This window comes from Triplophysa dalaica, chromosome 5, assembly GCF_015846415.1.
Source record: "Triplophysa dalaica isolate WHDGS20190420 chromosome 5, ASM1584641v1, whole genome shotgun sequence".
NCBI lineage: Eukaryota > Metazoa > Chordata > Actinopteri > Cypriniformes > Nemacheilidae > Triplophysa > Triplophysa dalaica.
Genome location: NC_079546.1, coordinates 1,629,404 through 1,651,765, shown reverse-complemented (window position 1 = coordinate 1,651,765; position 22,362 = coordinate 1,629,404). Strand labels below are relative to the sequence as shown.

Genomic DNA, 22,362 nt, shown 5'->3' with positions numbered 1-22,362 from the left:
AGTCAATGAGCTTATTGATCCAGCCGAGTGCTATGCTAATCACCGGAGTCAGTGTCCTTCGCTAAGACTTCTCCGTGTCGCCAGTCTTTCAATACCTGTAAGTTTATGTCGCGAACCAGGACTGCATAGCGTTCGTCTCTGTAGTTTATTGCAGAATCCTGAGCTGGATGTTTTCCAAAGGACTGGAATGATTGTGAAACAAGAGACTCTTTCAGGCATGACATCAGAGTCGCCTCACACACGTCTGACCCCGTCGCTCCAGGTGGGAGGAATTAGATGCTTTGCTTGCAGGTGATCATGTCCAATGCATTGGTCTCACATCGTATCGTCCGCCCGCGTACGTTGTCCCAGTGGCGAGCTTGGCTGTCATGAAACGGATCACGGTGTGGAACGGACGTGGATGGATTAGGAGAGAGATTTGTTGTGTCTCAATGTTGGGGAATTTGACAATGAGACTTTGATTTCTCAATTAAACAACAAAGTCAGGTTCGAAACGTTCAGACAATTGTCAAATCAACTCCAGTTAGGTTTTAAACGACGATAGAATAAACTTGGATTACCGAAACGCGTTTTAGGAACAGCCGTCGATTAGCTGCTATTGGTTTCCCGGAGCCAATTTATTTAGAAGCTTTGAACCAACTGAGTCTGAAGGATTTTGGCCTCCTGTGGAGTTGTAAGACTCCTAGATTATGTGAATAATTGGCCACAAAAAGGATTCATTTAAATGTAAATTAGATTAAATTATTTTTTGTATGTGTGTTTTATGTAATATAATTTTTCTTGCAAGAACTCACAGATTTTAATGCAAGTGTTTGAGATTTTATGTAAACAGCTAATTGTATTGATGGAGTGAAGAAATGTTAGCTTTTGATATCACTTGTTTTGAAATACTTTCCCCATTTGAACGCTTTGTCGGGCCTCATTCACAGAGAAAGCTTCACTACAAAGATACAAGGCAACGCCTTTGTTCTTCACAATAATTTGATCGCGGTTTGAAAGTGATCTCGCGGAAACAGAGCTACCATAGCCTCAGATTTGGCTTCCTTAACAGAAACCGCAAGCCCGTACAATCAAACCGTGTCACGGTTACCTGCTTTGATAGATGTGAAACTGTTTGTTGTCATGACGAGAGCTGGCCCGATTCGGGTCATGTGGCTTAAACGTTGACACGCATGTTGTTTTCCTCATGAAGAGTTGTGAGCGAGCGTCTTGGTTTGTGCCAAATCCAAGGAGTATTTGGAAAGGGGTCTCTGATTTCTCTCCATGGTGTACGATTCACTTTTGTTACCCGCTTTCATGAAAGCACCGCCTCTGGGCCAATTCTGTGGTCACACCACCTGATTCTGAGGCTTGTAGAGTGATGTTGACTGTTGAAGCCAGAGGGAGCCCATATGAGATTCTGCATAAACATGACCTTATTCTCAGAGAGACCAAACAGACAGGGTGTCCCTCAGCCCAGCTCACCTGTGAAGGCTTTTAAATCTTTTCTTCTCCTCTCTTGTCCTGCCTCTTTCTCTCTCTCACTCTCTTGTCTGCTTCTGTATACTTGAAAGTTTTGTTAGACAAAACTCATGGAGATCAGATTACCTTTGCATCTTTCTGTGTCCACATCAATTTATTTTTCAATGCTTTGGTCGACATGTTTTTGATCTAAGTTGCCACATGCACACTCTGTAAAACCATTTGCATGATATACAGATCAAAACACAGAATTGATGGTTTAGACACTTGACAGCACATTTCCATCCAAGTGCTTCATAAGAAAAATTATGTTTTCCATTTTTCTATTTTTAACCCTTGAATTACATTTTTACCTCTATTGTAAGCGCCTTACTGCAACAGTAATTTTGTAATTTTTAGGGCTGTCAAACGATTATTCGCAATTAATCGCATCTAGAATAAACGTTTGTGTTTATATTGTAATAGAGGGAGGGTGGTCGAATAACAGATGGGAGACTGAGAGAAAAGCTATGAATGAGAGAGAATTAAGTGGCAAAAATTGGTCTAATAAAAGGAAAGATGCATCCGAAGATGACAACGAATGGAGAGGCAGAAAAATATAAAACAAAAGAGTGTTAGTGAATGAAGAACACATTCAATAAGACTAACATTAAACTTAAAAAATAAATGTTCTGCATTTGACACTTCACAGCATTTGTGACCATCTGTCAATTACCGCAAAACATAACTTTGACTTGTCCAGTACTTCAAAGAAAGGCAGTCAATCGATTAATCACGATTAATCGCCTCTAGAATAAAAGTTTGTGTTTACAGAATATATGTCTGTGTACTGTACATCATTATTTTGCATTTATAAACACAAAAACATATACAGTACATAGATGTGTGTTTTTATATATATATATATATATATATATATATATATACATTTAGAAAATATTTAGATGCATTTATTTATAATTACGAATGATTGATAAATGTTATATTGTGCGTGTATGTGTTTATAAATACAAAATGAATATATCCATAGAACACAGACATATATTATGTAAACACACACTTTTTTTCTTGATGCGATTAATCATGATTAATTGATTGACACCCCTTCTTTAAAGTACTGGACATGTCAAAAATGATGTTTTGTGCAGATGGTCACAAATGCTCTGAAGTGTCTGACTTCAAATGCAGAACATTTTTTTAAGTTTAATGTTAGTCTTGTCTTGCTGTATGTGTTCTTCATTCACTAACACTTATTTATTTCAAATTTTTCTGCCTCTCCATTCGTTGTCATCTTTGGCCGCATCTTTCCTTTATTAGACCAATTTTTGCCACTTAATTCTCTCTCGCTCTCATTCATAGCTTTTCTCTCAGTCTCCCATCTGTTATGCGACCACCCTCGCTCTGTCAACCCTGTCTGCACCTCTCGCACACACACATACACGCGCGGGGTTAGATGCAGACTGACAGTGTTGCCACGGGACTGATTGAAACCCATGTCTCAAAGTTGCTAATGCTCACTGAACCATTTTATTGAAGATAAAGTAAATAAAATAGGTGGCCTTATGAGAATTCTCTGAAACGGAGGAGAGCGGTCTAGAAAACGCACACGGCTCTGATTGGATGGTAGATTCCTGGAGAACAGCTCAGATGAGATGTTTTCTGGAGGTATGAGAGACGGGAGCTGTTTGTTATGGCTCAGGAATTTCACAGGTTCAATGTTTTTTGAGAGGCATGGGAGGAAGCGAACGACTCGATTTAAATCCATTTCTGAGGATCGACTTTTAGAAATGCGCTCGAAGTGTACCACAAAGCTCAGTTATTTCTGTCAGCTAATATAACAATACAATCAACCTTCCAGTCCGGTGGTACCGTTCAATGTTTTTTGGTGAGATGCACATGTATATTTGCACTCTTAAAACATTTAAAATAAATTTTTTTTTACTTTTTTTATTTATAAATATGACATGTATTGTGCACCATAATCCAGAAGTCTTTCAAGTTTGCTTGAGTTTTAAAACAACCAGCAAGCTCTGTTCGTGTATGGAATGCCCATTTTTTAGAATCCAAATAATCAAAGATGGATTTATTTTCTCCATGTTGTATAGTCTTTTTTCCTCTTCAATATGTCGCATTATGTTAAGGAAATTCTGTTGTTCTCACGAAACGTTTGTGTAAGATTTAACCAAGTTTAAATAAGTTCTCCACCCCTGAAACAGCTTTTATATTCATGATTGTCAATAGATTGATGATTGTCAGTCATGCACGATTGGAAAAGTTATTAACCACTACAATTATGCCATACTTTTTATGGTCCAAACAAATTCTTCTTGATGGAAAAAAAGCCTGTACTTAATATTCTCACTGATTCACATGTCACGTTATGAAAGTTAAATCGGGTGCGAATGTTGTTCCAGTCGTTTTAACATCTCTAACCGAGACCACAAAGAATTTGTTCATGACCAATCTTGGACCTTAACATGAGTGAACGATTTGACCAGTTTGAGTCTTCATCCGCACAAGCAGCGTTTTTAAACACAGGAGAGGAAACAAAGCAGGTCCTTTTCTTGTTGTAACCTTGTGAAAAGCCATCCACGTTCACTGTACATTTACTTTGTCCAAATTTCTATAGGAGCACCTCTCAGTGCATGAGATAAAGTACAAGGGTAGAATGTGATTCCCTTGGACTTAGGGCAGGTGTAGATATCACCCTAATGCGTTAGCATTGTCCTCTGTCAGAAATATTCAGCCGGCTGTTCTTCACTCGGCTGCCTCTCAATGCTGCCACTCGCCGCCTGTATTGTGGCAAGCGCGGGCCGTTCTGAATTCACTCTGTCTGTCTTTTATCAAACGTCCCATTGCTTTGATAGTTTCCTCATTTATTTAGTGAATAGTTGGGAGGGAAGAAAGAAAGAGAGAGTTTTTACATTATGTAAATGGCGAGGGGGGTGCTACAGTAATCTCTCAGAAGCTCATCATGGCAGGCGTTTGGATTCGGGTGATACTGCCCTCCTGCAAGCTATTGTTGGGATATTCAGCCCTTTGCAGTGCAGCTCAATTCCTTTTAGAGGATTTTAATACACAGTGTTGCCTCATGCCACGTTTACAAGACGTCGTTCAATAAAACCTCAAGTACCTTGATGTTTCCTTTGACTGGTCACAGGCGAAGCGTCGGGTATTATGAATAATACAAGGACATTGCAGTTTTTGTGTCTCTAAGTCTGTGTTCCGTGTATGTAGAACACTAGCACTAATGTGCACAAAATAGAAAATGTCGGGTCGGGGATTCACTTTTTGTGCGTATGTGAATTGAAAGTATTTTTTTTGTTAAATAGTAGTGTTTTATTGCATTAATGTATGCGTGTATGTGACCTTGTTTTATATCCCGGTGGGTACACAGCAACTCATGGGGACTTGTGTCAAAAAAGCTTATAAATCTAAGAACAATATCTTTTTTTAAATCTAAAAATGCAAAAAGTCTTCTTTGATCTTTAGGTTTAGGGGATAAAATATACAGTTTGTACAGTATACAACTCGTTACGCCTATGGACTGTCCCCACGGAGATAATAAACCAGACATGTGTGTGTATGCAAATGTTTTTATAAACGGCATATGGGTAGTTGACAAATATACCGTACATGTGTGTGTGTGTGTATATACAGTATATGTATATATTTATATGTGTATGTATGTATATATATATATATATATATATATATATATATATATATATATACATACAATTTCAATCCTCTATATATATGTACTGTTCATGTGGCAGAATTGACAATAAAGCAGACTTTGACTTTGAGTACTATTTAACAAAAAAAAATTATATATGTATATATATAAGCATATTTGTTTACGTTTTATTTTTGAATCGATCACATCAGTTGTATGAGCGAGGGTGCCTGTTGTTCCTTCACTTTAGTTAAAACGATGCAATATCGCAGGGCCCATTAAAGCTGTGGGACAACTGGCTAGTAAAAGCCAATTTTTACTTTCTTTGGGAGTTTGTCGACTCAACTGTTGTATGTTCGCTGGATTGCCCTTCACGCTTAACACAAACAGACAGCACTAGCGCGGGGTAATTATTACCTTTAAGTAGAGGTAAGAATGGCATTGTTGACAGCAAATTGCCTTTTAGCGCGTGTCGCTCGCACCACAGTATACAAAGATGCTAATTGCCCCTCTTATGCTCGCTCAACATATACACTTTGTATATGTATTTGTTCTCAAAGGTAGCTAAGCATTTTGCTCCCAGTCTAGAAAACCATACGTATGCAGACTAATGAGCTTTCTAAATATATGATTTCTCCACTTCTCCATGAGGATGAGGTGTTTGTCTGCCTTTCTTCCTTTGGATTGTTTCCTTTCATTGACTTGACAGCGGAGAGGATTAGCAGCATTGCTGCTAACAACCATCAACATGTTTTCAGCCTTGTGTCACATTACGTGTCCCTTCATTTTTCTCCCTCGATTCTCGTGGAAACTATAAATGAAAGACAATCATTTCGACCTCCGGTGGCCCCTGTTTGAAGTACAGTGAGTTAAATGCGTTGCAAGACGTTTAATTACCAAATGGTATAATGGTTAATCATCTGATGATTAGCTGTATAATATTCAGTGAATCTCCTCTCTCGAGTGCTGCGTTTCACAGATCAATAGATTTAAGACTGGAATGTGTGGGGGATTGGACATAATATTCCTCTCCCGTCTTTCTAGCAGACCAATCTCTCATTTATGTATGTATTTAGCGTCCGTATAAGTTTATTAAATAGAAATTGGTTTGTAATGCATGTGCAATACACATATAAAAAAACGGAAGTGAAGATACGGTTTTTGGAAACAAATCAGCCACTTAATGTCATCTCGGTATCTCGTATTATTGGAAGTGAACATAAAATGTTGTTCACAACTCATTTTATATTGTAATTTGACATATTTGCGACTGAAGTAAATCAAGATCAATATATGACATCACTTGGCTGGATTGTTGAAAAGATGATGTAAGATGGTTGAAAGGGAGAGCTTGTGATACCGGCTTGTGACTGAAATATTGTGAAGACACTTTTTTACAAACATTTTGCAGTGAGACCAAAAAAAAACATGAAATTATGTCTATTTTATAGTGAAGTTCAGCTCCATAGTGAAGCAAGATCAAAACGCACAAGGTTATAATAAAGATAAATCCCGGCTATCTGACCAAATTAAAGTCAAAATACTTTTTCAGAAATGAAAATCTATGCCCTGATGTTCTTTTTTCTTTGAATTAAGTAGTGTAGAATAGAATAGAAACTCACATCCAATGATACACGACAATCTTGTGCCTCAATTTCGAGGTTTTCCCTGTATATGCACTTTATCAAAAGACTAAAGCCACCTGCTCATTTTCTCCAGCAGAGCCATATAATCAATAAGAATGGGTGAGTTTTCTTCTGCTTAAACTGTTCACTCCGTTTCTTCCAACCCTATTTTTCCACACTTGGGGTCTCACTCTGATGTATTTTGTATTTTAGTAAACAAGAGCACATGATACGTTTAAGGGAGTAAATATCCGTCTGTGGTCTCCCTGAGATCAAGCCTGGGGTCAGGGTAGTTCACTCCCAACAGGAATGCCCAGAAACATCACTGGATGGCACTGTTTCCATTTTTTGCTCTCTTGAACCCTCTTGGCTGATCAACAGGGATTGTTTTATGCTGGATGAGAGGAAAGGAGCTTCAGGAAAGCCTAGGGCTTCTCAAAACAACGGACCGGTGAGAGTGAGATCATGCCGACTGGACTCATGTGCATCATCCAGCCCATTGGAGTGGGTGGTTTGTTTAAAGCCTGAAGGCCTAAAGAGAGCTAGAGGATATCTTTCACTCCTTTCAATGAATCCGGTGTGTTTGTTTAAACAGGATTGCATTGTCTGGTTTCAAGTATGCTTGCTTTATTTTGGTATCTAAATCCATAGTCTTTCAAAAGCAATGATGATTTAAACATCTTAATCACAATAATATTTGTTGCTTTTTTAAATGAGTTTATGGAGAGACTACAGGTAACGTTTTTTAAATATTTATTCATTTAACTAGTAAAGATGATTAAAAATAGGAAATAGCTTAAATGCAAGAATGGACAAGTCGCTGGACATACAATATAACACTTTACAATAGTTGTATTTGTTAACATTAGTTACTGCATTCATTAATATTAATTAATCTTAATTCATGTTAATTTCAGAATTTATTAATACATTTTTTTATCAACATGTTGTATCTGTACAATATCAGTTAATGCACCATGTAAAACATTAATAAAGATATATCATTGCTGAAAAACGATATTGTTCATTGTTAGTTATGTTAATGCATATACTAATGTTGACAAATACAACATTTTTGTGAAATATGACCCTTAAAGCAACAGTGGTTTGGACACCATAATCCTGATTAGAAATAAATGCTGATTTGTCAGTTTTTATCTGCGTTATTTTAAATCACGATATGACTCAGTCTTCCACTTTTTCGATTTCTGGCATTCATCTCGACGCGCACTTTTACAACGGGAATTTCGTGCTTGTTCATCCGTTTAAATTAATTAAATGAGATTCCTCTGATGCTGCCAGGCGTTCACATGATAATTGCATCAACACGCCGAAACATAATAGCGCTCTGAGTGTTTCCAGCGCACTTCATTTCAATCTAAATCCAGAGCTCCTCTGGCGAGACCGTCACAAGACCCCTTCGTCCTCGTCTGGATCATCTCCTCCAACTTACAATTTATCAGGGGCCGACTTGTAAAACTGCGGTCGGAGACGTTTTGCTAATGAAGCGTTTACAGAATCTTCGTAGCCAAATGCTAGGGCCGATATTTGACATGCTCCAGCTGCACGCGCGCTCCGAGGAGGCCGATGCGCAGATCTCGGATCTAACTTTGCTTTTAGCGATTTGGAGACAGACGCGCCTCCGTAAATAAAGGTGGGAGTGTAATTGAGTGATGCGCGCAGGGGGAATGGCGCGAGATTGAAGGCTGTGTACTGGTAAATAGATAATCACACAAAAGTAAATGGGGTTTTCAAAGCTCAATCTACTCTGCCAGCGTGAGCTCGTTTGCATGTTAATCACCGCAGCGATTTCCCTCATCACGAGGAAGTCCGCGCTCTTTCATAACCAGCTTTTAATTGCATTTAAAATGTCACAGAGGTGAAACACATGTAATTTAGCCATAACTGTGTCCAAATTAATGGCCTCGTCTCGAGCGTTCCATTCAAACGAGTCTGACACTTAGCTATTTTGTTTTTTGCCGCCCGCTTGGATTATTTATTTGAATGCATTAGGCGCATTCCGAAAATATCGCCGTTACGCACGCAGCGCGTGGCTGTTCCGAGAGCGCGCTCATTTGCAAAACATTTTTTTATAAAAGGAATGGATGGGATTAAAATAGGGTCAAAAATTCAGCCGGATTTAAACACCCCCCCCCCCTAAAAAGTTTATTTTCCTTCATCACCAGGCCTTCTAGCACATATAAATGACCGAGATGATGTTTCCATAACAGAGCGGAGGGCACTCCAGAGAGCCAAACCTGCAAAACAGACCTATTTAATTTTTCATAGCGCAGGACCATCAGGAGCAATAAGCCAATATTCTCCTTCCCCTTTTCCAGATGCTTTCTCTAGCCTCGCATCTTTCCAAACCCTAGCCTTTACATTTTTCCAGAAAAAAATCCCGGTTCTGCCGAGACCTACATGAAAGAAGAGAACTGTTGAAATGTTAATTTTACCATCTGCTGTCGAGCCTGCTACCTTTGTGTGGGAGCGAGCGTGTACGTGTGCGAATGAGCGCACGGGTGTGCGCGCTCTCTCTCTCTCCCCGTCTTAAATTCCCAGCGGTTCTGTTCTGTTTTATGAATGTGCTGGTGTTTTGGTTGCTTGAAGTTTTAGGATCTGGGAGTTTGAAAGTCCGTCTTAGAAAAGCAGAATGCCACAAGATGCTCTGAGTGACAAACCGATTATCCAGCCCTGGTAGAGCTTGTCCCTCAGGCTAAGGGCTCACCTGCCCTGGTTAACAGGCCTCATGCCCATTCAACTTCTAAGAGTTTCAATCCAAGTGCATTTTGAATGCGACTCGAAAAAATGCGAAGTATACCCAGTGACACGCTTTCACATTCAGTTGGGCTTTGTGCGTTTGCCTTTAACGACAAATTCTGTCATCAATCCGCATATGACTTTCTTGGGATTAACATGAAGTAAATACTGTATATATTATAATATTATATACTGTACATATGTCACACATGAATTGCGGGCAGGTGCGTTGGAAAAATGAATTCAAATGATGTCGAACTGCGCTGAATTTTGCGATGCGGCAAAAAAATAAAGACAACTTAAAAGAGTTTGAATTCCATGGAACCAATTTTCTTTTCATTGCAGCGTGAAGCTGACACTTTTTAAACAACGCTCTATCAGGTCCACTGCCGGGGTTTCTGCCAAATGGACAGATTCCATTGTGAGATTTGATAGTTGGCAATTAAGCCGAGACATCCTGAAATGTGACTGTGTGTAGAGTTGCAGAGCGTTTGTCTTGGCCGAGATGGCTTTGTTTAGTCTGCTCTCATTTTAAAACAGCTCCGTTTCTGAGAAGCAGTTGACGGTTGTTTGCAAAGCGCGGGGGGAAAATGTGAGAGCCCACCGTTCTCTGCCATTTATTTATTTTCCCCTGTCCTTGGGACTGGAATCTGATTTTCGTTGCTCTATTCTTCGGGAATTATTATTTTGTTCCTGTAAATGCTGCCGTTGAAACGTAGACTTTTCATGACCTCACAGCGCGGCCTGGGTTTCATTAATGACCGGCTCTGTGGTTTGGGTAGAGGAATAGTTTTCACATGACACCGTCTTGCATTAGTGCAGCGCGGCAGCTGCGGAGAGCCAGAGAGCAGTCAGTTCTGCGGCTTTGAAAGGTGTTAAAAGTTCAACTCCCCGTTGCGGGAGCCTTGCATTTATAATTCGAGTGTTTTCTTAGTGGCCGCTTGCAAAAGTTACCTGCTAATGAAACATTTGTCTTTGATTTTTTTTTATGGCAATTTATCAGGCGAGTTTGGACGTTGAGCCCTGGCACATGTGGTGGCGTAACGCATTAAATGCACATGTTGTTGTTTTTTTAGAAAAAACATTTTCGCTACAGTAACCAGGCGCATATATCAGTCCACAATGCGTTTTTTAGGAGGAAATCTTTTGAATCAGACTTTAATTGACTGTGCGGTGTTCGACACAACCATTTCGCAACACACACCCATTCTTTTCCTCGTAGTGTGCACACTACACTGCTGTAGTCACTGTTCTCTACTTCTGCACTGTATTAAATGTCCTGAGGGGAAGCCCGGATTTGTCTGGGCCAAACAATAGACCCCTGTTTAGAGCCTGTCTCCTGCTGTTTGACGGCCTCTTTCGTGATAAGAGTGGAAAAATGCACATTGTTATAGTTCTGATATCATGCACGAGTCTGCGCTGCCCTTCACTGCCGTTGAGGGATGTGTTGTAGTCTTGGCGGCGGGGGAGATCGGGGCTGTCCATCGAGCTTGGACAATGGAAGGATTACCTAACGCCTCAGCTATGCATTTGAAGTCGAGTCTGCTGTCTGTTTGGGAAGGTGCGTTCGGATGACCCGACGGCACCAGCTGTTGGGCAACCGTCAGAACATCCTTCCTTGTCTGTTTTCCATTTTGCAGAACGGCGGTTGGTCTTGTACGTGTTGATCCGTTAAGTGCAACGATGACAGAGATTTTGGAGGTTTGCATGTGTAAATTAAAATAGGTTGGTTGTATTTAGCTTGATGATTCAGACACGTATGTTAAGAGAGAGAGTGTGTGTTTTTGTGTTTGGGGTCGTTTCAGATTTACCAAGCACACAAATTTATCAGTTAATCCATCAATTAACGCTCGCTGTAATCACACTATTAGCACGAGAATTAATTAAAACACGTCAGCACGTGTAAACATTTTAATTGCATTTAAACGTGAAAAGTTACATAAATTAATACGCAAACTGAATATCAAAACTTATGGGGGGACATTATAGAGTGTAAATTCTGTAAAACTGACTAATAACATTTGGCTAAGAAATGTTTTTTTAAGCTTTTTTATTTAGAAACCCACATGTCACATTCCATCTGAATAACTGCACTGTTTTAATTCTCTCATTGCCGTTTTATTTTGATCATTTGATTTAGTTGAAAACACTTAGTTTTTATGTTGAAAAGCCCGCATTTCTACGCTTTGGCTCCTGGTACAAATTGTCTAAGCTTTTTACGGCACCGACCAATTTGTGCTTTGAATAGAAGCCACAGTTTAATACGTTTGTTTCAACGTCCGTCTGCTTTTTAAATGGCATCAGTGCTCATTTCATAGGAAATGCTTGCATTTTCAACCGTGTTTTCTTCCTTTTGCATAAACAATTACATTTTTTCCCCCGCCGTTCCGGGAATTAATAGAAACCATTTGCATTTGGAGGAAAATTTGTCTGTCCACTCCTGTTTTCAATGTCATTACAGTCGACTTTTTTGCGGCAGAAGAGAGCTGCTTTTAAGTACCATGCAAGCAAACTGATAAGTGAATCATTTCACTCTCTAAACCCTTTTTATTGGGACTCTAATAAGCACTGTATTATAAATTATAATGTATTCCCCCGTTTTCCTAATGCCCTTCAATATATCAGTCTGATGTTGCTAAAACGTGGCCTGAAAGTTATTGTGGCTACCTTTTCAAAGGCAAGTCAATTACATGTTTTTGGTAATGCGCCGTAATTCCGCCGTCAGATCCTTTATGGATGCCGGATGAATTGAGGCGGTTTAGAGAGGTTGATGTTTTTTGTTTGCGCGCCTTACCGCCTACACCGTCCAATCAGGTGCTTGTATTCAACCCACTATTCCGTTCAGAATGGAAGCGGGTCGTCGATGGGACCTGCGGTAATATCGGCCTAATGGAATACTGAGTTCTCGCTCGCCTTTAACCACCAGAATGTTGTTAAAGCAATTTCGCCCCAAAAGTTTTCCTCCAACTTGACGTTAAAGGAGTTGGCCATTTAAGCCAAATTGCAGAGCGCGAGACTTAAGAAGAATATCGGTAGGGAAATCTTGGGGAAGTAAAAATTGCCACTTGCATACTGTCTTTGACCGGCCGCGCCAAAGCCTAACCACTCCACGGGAACATGTGGCGTTTAGGAAGATATAAAGGAGTGATTTTATTACCCGGTACATCTCTCCTCAGAAGCGATTTCATTTCTTCTTTTCAGTCGCCACGGGAGTCTTTATTTGATCTCATATTCCCGACTTAACTGCCTCAAACTGGCCGGCCTCAGTTTATTTTCATTTGGAAAACACATTTTCTGTTCAAGAGGACATGGGGGTTTGTCGGGATTGAGGTGTTGGGGGGCGGGCGGCTGTCATAGTCTGTATCAAATGTAAATGTCTTTTTTACTCACTTTTCAAAGTAGATTATTACAGTCCAAACTTTTCATTTTCTCCCACCTGGAGCATGCCGCAGATGCGTGCGTCCGCCTGGCCTGCCAGCTCTCAGTCTTTCTCTTCTTTTGTAAGGCCTCGAACTATTCAAGGGTCCCATCTGCTTGTTCGTGGGTTTTAACGTTGGGTTTACGGGTCACGATCGGGGTTGGGAATTGTTGTTTTAGTATTGACATGTTCGGGTGTTCTCAAGCCGTGTGAAGCGGATAACAAGCCCTCCCCCTTTAAGATGTTGTCATGTGTTGACACAGATGTTCAGACATGCGATCCAGCGTGAGATGTTTTAAATATAAGTGCCGAGGTGAGACGCTTTAGAGCAAACAGAGCAGGCAGCTCTATCGGTCATCAGGGAACCCATCCCGCCTCAGAGCGTCAGGGTCCGTCCTGACGAATCCCCCGGCACCTACGGCCGCGCTGATCCTCGCATGATGACAGCACTGTGAAAACATTCTGCAGTTTTCAGAGACCAGAACGCCCCCCCCAAAACCAACGCCACCCCCCTCTTTGTCTCTCTCATATTTTTTATTTGGCTCACCTCCACACACTGAATTACCTCCAGATGTAATTCCTATGCCCAGCCCCCCCAATGAATTAGTGGCTAGTAAAAAATTAGGTTTAAATTAGCTGCGGCGTGGAGAACGGTTAAGTTTGAAATTTCCTCATAATGAGTTTATTATTCTTTGGTGGGATGCCGTTTTCCTGAATTAATTTGGTCTTTTTTTCAGAGTAATTGGTGTCTGATTGAATAGAATCAGAAGCGCTGAATTGGAGGAAGCTCGTGTACTTTTGGGTTTTGGTGTAATGTGAGAGTCTAACTTTCCTTCTGCTCTCTATCACTTTGTTTTTACTCCGTTTCCTTGCCCTCATTCTTTTTCCGTTTTTCGTCTTTTTCTAATTTATAAGGATTTGAAGAATAGAAATAGTTTAAAAGTTTGCAAGTGCAAATCGTTCTGTAGGACTTGAACCAAACTAAAGCTCGGTGTGATGCCCAGTTCCTGCTTGGTATGCAAATTTTACTTCAGCTTTTTTAACTTGTATGTGACCAAACCTAGCAACAGTGTTGGGAAAGTTACTCTGAAAAGGTTATTCATGACTAGTTACTAGTTACATATTCAATAGTTTAATTAGATTACTGAATAAATGACTCTCTCCAAAAAGTATTTAACTACTCGTTACTAATTACTTTCTGTATCCTAAATAAACCCAAATTTTAATGCGTTCAAATAATAATAATAATTTGTTACATTTATATACCGCTTTTCTGAGCACTCAAAGCGATTTACATGTTACTTTTACATAAATAAATAATATAATCAACAATAAGTATTTTTATTAACTGACCAAAGTACTACAAATGTGAGAATTAGACATTAAAGCATGCATTTTAAAGTTACACTTTGAATTTTGATGTCAAGTCCACTATTACACACACTTGTATAACGCAGTAGTTAGTTTGATTACATCATCAAATTACAGACAAAATAAGAGTAATCCCTTACTTTACAAAGTAATTAAATTACAGTAAATAATTACATAGTAACTAGTTACAACCAACACTGCGTAGCAACCACCAAAAAATGCCTCCGAACACCTTAGCAACCGCAAAGCAGCCCCCTGGCAACCGGCATCAACTTTTCTACAGTGCTTCACGCATATTCTTTAAAAATGTTGAAAACAAGTTATCTCTAGCGTCCATACCAATCAGTGTTCTTTTTTCATCTTCTAAATCAATAATTGAAAGACAAGCGCAAAGTATCGCTGTATTTTGAGTTTCGGCATGTTGACAAACGTGTCGAGTGGTCATTGATGAGTCCCGTCGCGTAGTCTTTAATCTCGTTGCAAGTTTGTCATCTCCGCGCGCATCAAATACCCATTACCAGCGTTTCCCCAACAATGAGCCGCTAATACAAATTACAGCCTGTACAGTATTATAATATCTCTCGAGCGACAAAGAAAGCCGGCTGCCATTCAGATGCCTTTCATCTGCCGCATAACAGGTAAACTGCTGCGAGCCGCACTTGCTTGTATAAATTTACCCACACAGTCAAGTCTTTGATTCCATCAACTCATCTAATTCAAATGCGCTTTTGAAGGAGCCACATTTTAAGGGTAGACACAGAAGAGCCAATTTAACCTGGAGAGTGTGTCTCGTTCTGCGGGGCTTTCTGTTTGAAGTGGCCGGTCAGCTTGAACTGTCTGACTTCTGTCATTTCGATCGCTTTTATTTCGCCGGCGAAATATATACTTCAATCCTCCCTGCAGATGCTAGAGTGGAGCAGGTATCATTAAACGGAGAAAACGAGAAAAAGAGGGAGAGAGCGAGCGTCGTCCGCGGCTCCCGGTGGCGTGTGTTGATGTTTCGGCCTTTGCGAGCGCGCGCTGGTTTATTTTCAATAGGAACTGAAGGCAGGGCTCTTTCCTGAGGGCCGCTCGCTGCGCCTGTTGATATTGAGTCCAGCAGACGCTCTCTTTGGGACGTCCTGTCGGGCTTCTGGCCAGGTGGTGAATGGAAGTCACATGTGAGGGGATTCTCTGACCCGACGTTTCATTCCTGGTCCGTAAGTTTACTTGCCTTTTTAATGGAGGTGCCACCAAACCTAGTCTCTGAACTCTTTGAGGTTTGGGGTTGTTTTTCCCCGAGTATTCCTCGCATCTTGTGCCGTTGTGATTGTTGAGCATCGCCCCCCCCCTACATGGCCTCTACTGAAGTATATATGCAAATAAATTTGTACACTATCATTATAGGCTATATAATAGGACTTCATTAAGGCTCCTGCATGCAAGGCAAAGGGAGGTTGCCATGGATACCTGGGCGCTTAAGTACAGTATATTATAATGTTTAGTTGCCTGTTATATAATCATTGTGCTCTAATGGTCCATTTCGGGTCATATTGATCTGTGATGAAGAACGTCGTTAAGATGGAGAGAAGCCGATCTTGAGAGTTGCCATTAATCTGTCATCTTGTTTGTTTTAGCTTTATATATAGAGAACTTCTTTAATGAAAGACCATTGACCATTATTGGACCATGAAGTTATGTGCTTTTGGACCATCATAGTAGCTTAATGATTTGTGATTTGAATAGAAATTAATATTTTAATTAGTGGTCAACATTGGTTCTTTAATGATTGATGCAGATACAAAAAATAAAGCTTGATACCATTGAATTGGATTTGTCCGAGAGTAAGATTCTCTCCAGAGGAAGATGGGCTTTAGAAGGCCTCGGTAACATTGGTGTGCCTTAATCTGCTGTTGTTTTAATAGCAGTTGCCCATATCCATTTTAATGGTCAATATTTAATCTTGAATTCAAAATCTAAATGAACTCTAAATATTGATATTTGACATGTGAAATAAAATGACCAAGAAATATTTTAGAATTTCGTATTTATAAGCGTGCTTTATTTCTGCGAAAGGTCACAAGATGCTCTTCTGGACATTCTCTAATGGGATAACATGAATCGTGAGGTTTTAAGTGCAAGTCTGCATGCCTGTCATAAAAGAAAGCCGGTCATTTACTAAATAATTCAATTGTAAAAAAGAATAATCATTGTAAATAATATTGAATTCAGATTTTTTCCAAAAATACAAATGCTTTTGAGCCTCAATTTATGCACCGTGCAATTAAATTAAAACAAATTAGATGTTTTATTTAAAGTTTTTACACCAAAATTCTCAGTGATTTTTATATTTTGGAAAGGTTTTGGAGTTGACAGGAGGGGGCGCTATTACTATTGGCTGATAATGAGTCTATCAGTATGCATAGGGTTAATTTGGGGATGAATTGTGTCTTTCGTTTTGTAAGTACTCAGTAGTGTGTTTGCAGGATGTAGATCAGGTGTGATTGTGTTACTTTGAACCGGCATGTAAGCATCTTGCTCAAAAGCACAGAGCTCACAGACGGCTCTTGACACATTCTGCTGGCTCGGGGCAGGGCATTTTCTGTGTGCTTTAATTGAAAATAAATAGTTAGAGGGGTTGCCATGGAAATTTTGCCATCGCTTGGAGACACACCGGCGTTCCCTTTGCTTAACCCCCCTAACACACACACAGCCTGACACTTTTTTCTGCGTGCGCTTTAGAGCCGCCGGTGGAATCGTCTGTCCTCATTGACCTTGGCAATCCAAAGCCCTGTGAAATGAGAAAAAAGAGAATTAAGTGAGAAACTGCTCATGTTTGTCTCGAGAAGTAAACGTCCTACGTTTAGGGTGACGTATTATTTGACCGGGGGCCTTCTGTAGCTTCTAGGGTAACCTTTTACACTTCCTCATTCAGCACTCGTCCCAGTCGTCAGGGTTGAGGCCAGAAACGTCGGGTTACATTTCTTGGCATGCGATCAGCGCTTTCTAATGATATCATACAGTTAAAATATGTTCCAGTGGAGCTGGTAGATAATGTGCTATTCAGAGCCTGTTGTATCATGCCAGCGTAGCGCTCTGAGTTCAACCGATCGTACAATGCGTTGGAGGATAGATCTTTAACCAAATAAATCTGTCATGTTTGGCTTGGGTGGATTGTGCACAACATGAAAGTTCTTGTTTAATGTGATCCGAGTATGAGTGTTTGTGTGTGCGTCTTCGTTTTTAGCGTCTACACTTGTAAAACAGGTTAATTGATTGTACAAGTGGGTTGACACTCAATTCGGTTCATATAAAAAGGCTTTAAATCAGTCTGCTGTAATTCTTCTTCATTTGTTTAAAGTGCGCCGCCGTCGCCCGTTAACCAGCAGCTGGTCCCTCGCTCACGTTCCAGCGGCGTCCACGCATCCACACGAGCCTCACTTTTCAATCTCAGCGTGGTGACGGGGAGCCCGTAGCAGATGGACTCGCGTTTGCATCTGCCGCGTGCAGACTGGCCTTTGTACTCGTCTCCTGGGGGAGAGCGTGGCTTTCGTCTCAGCGAGTAGATTCCTGTCTGCCGGAGCTACGAAGGAAAACATCTGTGGCATGCAGGGCGAGAGAAACCAAGTGAGGGAAAAAATACAAAAGGTTTTACAAACACCATTAGTTGAAAGCGCTCCATGCCATGTACTGTTTACAGTGCAACAGATATTATGCAGGTTTTTTTGTGTGTAGATCGGTGCTTTGTGGATTTAATTATGGTTAGTAATTGAATGTGAGATGTGATTCACATCTGTAGTGACAAATGTGTTTGTGATATTTGTCTGATGTGGGAGAAATTGTGAAAAAGCTTTCATTGTTGTTTTGCTTCTCATGAAAAAAATGTTTATAGAGTGTACCTGCAAACTATTGCTTTTACTTGTTATTAGTTTGTATTGTTATATCTAAAAATATTTATTTATTTCACATGAAGTGTCTGTAAACTAACACTCCATCCTCCACTTGCAAGATAGAAAAAAAGTGCCCTTTTTTCCCCACCCACCCTGACAATCAAACCCCTGGTTTTGTGTACGATTAGTCCTCGGGTGCCAAAACAATCAGAGGTCTGGCTGATTTGTTTTAATTACAGGCGTAAAATGCCACGGGTGTGGGACGTGGTCGGGCAGAGATGCCGTTCGTGTAAATACTGCTGTAAATATTTCTTTGATGATGGCTTTGACAGTGAACGTCAGCTAGTTTTTTTTCCCACCGTACCCCCCACCTCTTGCCCCCCTTCTATTTTTTTCTTGCTCTGATGCTGTTGCCTTCCTGTGGCATTTTATTCCTCATTTTGGATGCAAGTTAATGCTTCAAGGCTTCTAAGAATACCTTCAAATGAGTCTACCTTCAGGTACTGGGATTGTCTGTTGTTCTTTAAAAGGTAGGTTACTTTCTCCCTCTGTTCTGCAAGGTTCAGTTTGGCTCTTGTTTGTGATAAAGCTTGCTCATTTTTGTGAGTGTATGGACACATTATTGTGAGAAATCGCGCGCGCGGAGCTGTCCTTGGCTAATCCCATTCAAACAAGAGCAGGGCTAGGATTAAAAAGCATGCATGCACTTACCTTTCCGGGGGTGTTTTAAGGAGTCAGGACGTCCTCCGAACTGCGTGTGTGTGTGTGTGTGTGTTAAATCCCTCTTTGTCGGAGCCGAAATGCAGGCGCATGCGAAAGAGAGAGGAGAATGCGAGAAAGTGTGTGTGTGCGTGTCGCGGTTGCGCGCTCAAATGAGAACTGCGAGGGGCGCCCGACGGAGCGCGATCCCAGCCCCGCTGTACGCGCAGTCTGTGAGGGAGCGCACAGCGCAGAGCGCGGAGTCACACACACACATACACACACTTAGCAACTCACTCACCAAGGACGAAAGACTTCCGTTCACAACGAGAAAAAAAGAGAAAAGAAAGTAGAGGAGAGGGACACATTTTTTGAAGAGCATTTTGAGATCAGAATGTCCAGAAAACACGCGAAGCAATAACAGCCGCGCACCTTAAGTGGTTGATTTTGAAATAATTTGGATACGTCTCGAAGACACTATATCGATCTTATTATTTCCAGTTGGTCACAGAAAGACAGAAAAGGTCCAGGTCAGGGCGATACATTTCCATTTTGGCACTTTTTTCTCCACCTCCCCTCGGCCGGTCGCTCGGCTCTCCAAAGCCCCGCGTCTCCTATTGGGCCCTGTCTGCGCGCTCTCGTAATTGCTCGGTGACAAGTGGAGATGAAGGAATAATTGTCAGGAGATAGGGGTCGTTTTTTTTAATGGGTGCACTGCTGGTTTAAGTATGCATGAGCGACGCGTGAGGGACGGGGCCAAAGAGGCGCTTGTTTATGATGCGAGTCTGTATAAACACAGTTGGAGTGATGACACCGATAAACGCGCATACTTTCCCGTGACGCTCTCCGCTGCCGGCAACTCTCCACGAGACACCCTCTCCAGCCCGCCGCCCCACGCCGCTCACCTGCAGGTAATAAAGCCAACTCTTTATTTATCCATCCGTCCTTCTCTGCTCTCCTCTTTTCTTCCATCCGTCCGCGCGTCTCTTGTTCTTTCACTTTTTTCTGCCATTGCTCAAGGCTCCGGTTGCGTTTGTGGGCTGCTTTCATCAGCGGGTTAATTGCTGGTGATAATGGCAATGACGATAATGAATGTGGTTTTGCGCGGGTGTGTGTGTGCGTGCGCGTGGCTAAGCGCGCGCGGGCGTGCGTTCTTGTGCTGGAGAACATAGCGCTTTGACTTTGTGGATGATTTTATTTCAAGTGTCCTCCGTGTTTAGGAATTTTGAGTCGTTGAGTTTTACGGTGTGCTTTAGGGAAATTGTCAAAATCAAGAGCTGAAAATAATGTTTTTTTTTATTTATACTGGCAATTAAATAACGTGAATATGTATTTTTTTTTTTAATAAGAGTATAATTGTACAATGGCTATAAGACATAAGTGTGTATGTTTTTTAAGATTTGTATTTTAGGTTTTTACATTCATTTAAAACTTCACAGAGCCTGTCCCATTTTGGAGGTGGGGTCAGTACAATGATTAGCCCTCCAGTACTAATTATTCCTATCAAAGGCGGGCAGATAATTTGTTTACTTAAATATTCATAAGGGCGAGTGAAGACTGCTATTGGGCTAGCATGGGCAAAGTTTTTATACTGATTTGTGTTGGAATGTAGACATGGTCTTCTTTATAATTTAATACCCTGATGTATAATGAGCAACATGATTAGTGCACATGGAAAACTGGACCAGTTCCGTTCACAGGATGGATGATTTGCATTGTTCTCCAGAGTCTGAGTGTAATAGCTTATTTAGAGCAATAAAATTAAATGCTACCTATTTTGTTTCATTCTGCAAGTCCCCTCGGTGATATCCAGTTTTTTAATATCTTTTTTATACCCTGTCAAAATAAAGCAATTAAAATAAATACTGTTAAAATTGTTTAACTAAAACTTGTGTTTACCTATTACCAATTAACACCGCTCATTAGCCCAGGCGGATATTTGTTTTGAAAGTTTAACCAATCACTTTGTTATGCTAATTGTGATGTAATTTAATTTGAGTCCCGTAATGATGATGCCGCTATTATCCCTATAAATGATGCATTTAAGCATCGCGGCCTTATTTGCATGCTCTTGAAGGGGGATGCGGTACGAGACGAGTCGGCGTCACTCTCTCCGTTTCCTCTCTCTGTTCTCCGCAACCCTTCGGGATCTCCTGCCCTGCGTCTGCTCATTGATGATCAGCCTTTTTATCTGCTGTTTTAATGCAAAATGAGTCGACCGGCTCCACGCCTGAAAATTAAATAATTGAAATAGCAGACTATTAAAAAATGCAAATGAATTTCTTCTGTGGAGGTGTGAAGTCTTGGAGGAGCGATTGATTTGTAATTTTGTTTTTTTTATGCATTGTGCTAGTTCGCAATCTACCTTCTCGAGTCGATATTTGCATATCAAAGTTCGTCTTTGTTGGAAAGAGGTTAATTTTTAATCTATTGATTTCATGGCCTCTGGTTTGGACATGCAGATGATGGCGTGTGCGCGGCTGGATTTTTAAGAAAAATCAATTTGAAAGTCCTATAAGAGCAGCTTTGAATGCACTTCTGAGAACCCTTCAATCCAAGCACTTGGTCTGTGACTAAGTCTCCTTAAAGACTGCCCATTATCTATTTTGTCGAGGTTTCAGACTTGGGTAATTTTCCTCTGGAAAGATTATTTTTCTCTCGACCAATCTCGCCTGTTACCGCCCTAAATGGTTACATAAATCATGTCTGGTATGAATGAGAAATGTTAGGGTGTTGTCAAGTGTAATCTTCGCCCTTATTTACCAATTCATTAAGATCTATCGATGCAGGACTGAGTCGAAACAATGACAACATAAATCAGAGCAGGGGACATAATGACCCTAATCAGCCTCAGATAACTGGAAACGTCACCATGAGCTATGTCTCCGAGGCGCCGCGTCTGTGTGGCTGCACCGTGCGGGGCCGTCCCGGTCGTTAACGCGGCCGTCACCTCGATAGAACTCGTAAGCACCTCTCCGTGCTGGGCAGGGGCAAGTACACTTGCCCCCTCCACCCCCCAGCTTTTAATCTCGCCACGCAACTGCCCCCCTCCCCGTGCCAAAAACAGCAGCCAGTGTCACAACGGATAATTGCGGCGGAACAATGCAGTGACGAAATGAAATATGCGTTCAGGTAAATAGTCTAAGGAGATGAATAAATTGGGGTATGGCAGCGTGAGAGGGAGACTAAAGAAGACGGGAGAGAGAGACCTTGCCTCTTGCCAAAGATGATTGGAGCAGACAATTGGGCCTCCTACTTTTATAGGTCAATTACTGGTGATTAGCTGGGCTGAGTTAATTAAAGAAATTAGCCGAAATGCGAACGGAGCGAGTGCTCGATGAGATAACGTCACGGGGAGGGAGGTGCTTGCTGGGTAAAAATTTGAATTAAATGGAAATAAGTGGAGAATGAAACCGAGAGCTGATATGCTGCTGTCCTCCTGAATGTGCCGTTTGTCCAAAACCGACATCCGTGTAGTTT

General features: G+C 41.0%; 1 protein-coding gene across 5 annotated transcripts in view; it reads left to right on the top strand.

The window, feature by feature from the left end:
• foxp2 (forkhead box P2) overlaps nt 1–22,362 on the top strand; it is a 90,195-nt gene that overhangs the window by 11,437 nt on the left and 56,396 nt on the right. Inside the window, exon 1 of one of the 5 annotated variants that reach the window (XM_056748606.1) lies at nt 18,639–19,793. The exons of 2 other annotated variants lie outside the window; for them this stretch is intronic. In XM_056748606.1, the coding sequence (XP_056604584.1) occupies nt 19,611–19,793 (183 nt within the window). In that variant the 5' untranslated portion in view covers nt 18,639–19,610. Of the gene's footprint in view, nt 1–18,638; nt 19,794–22,362 lie in introns of those variants that run through there. 2 more of the 5 variants (XM_056748607.1, XM_056748610.1) reach the window with 2 other exon arrangements.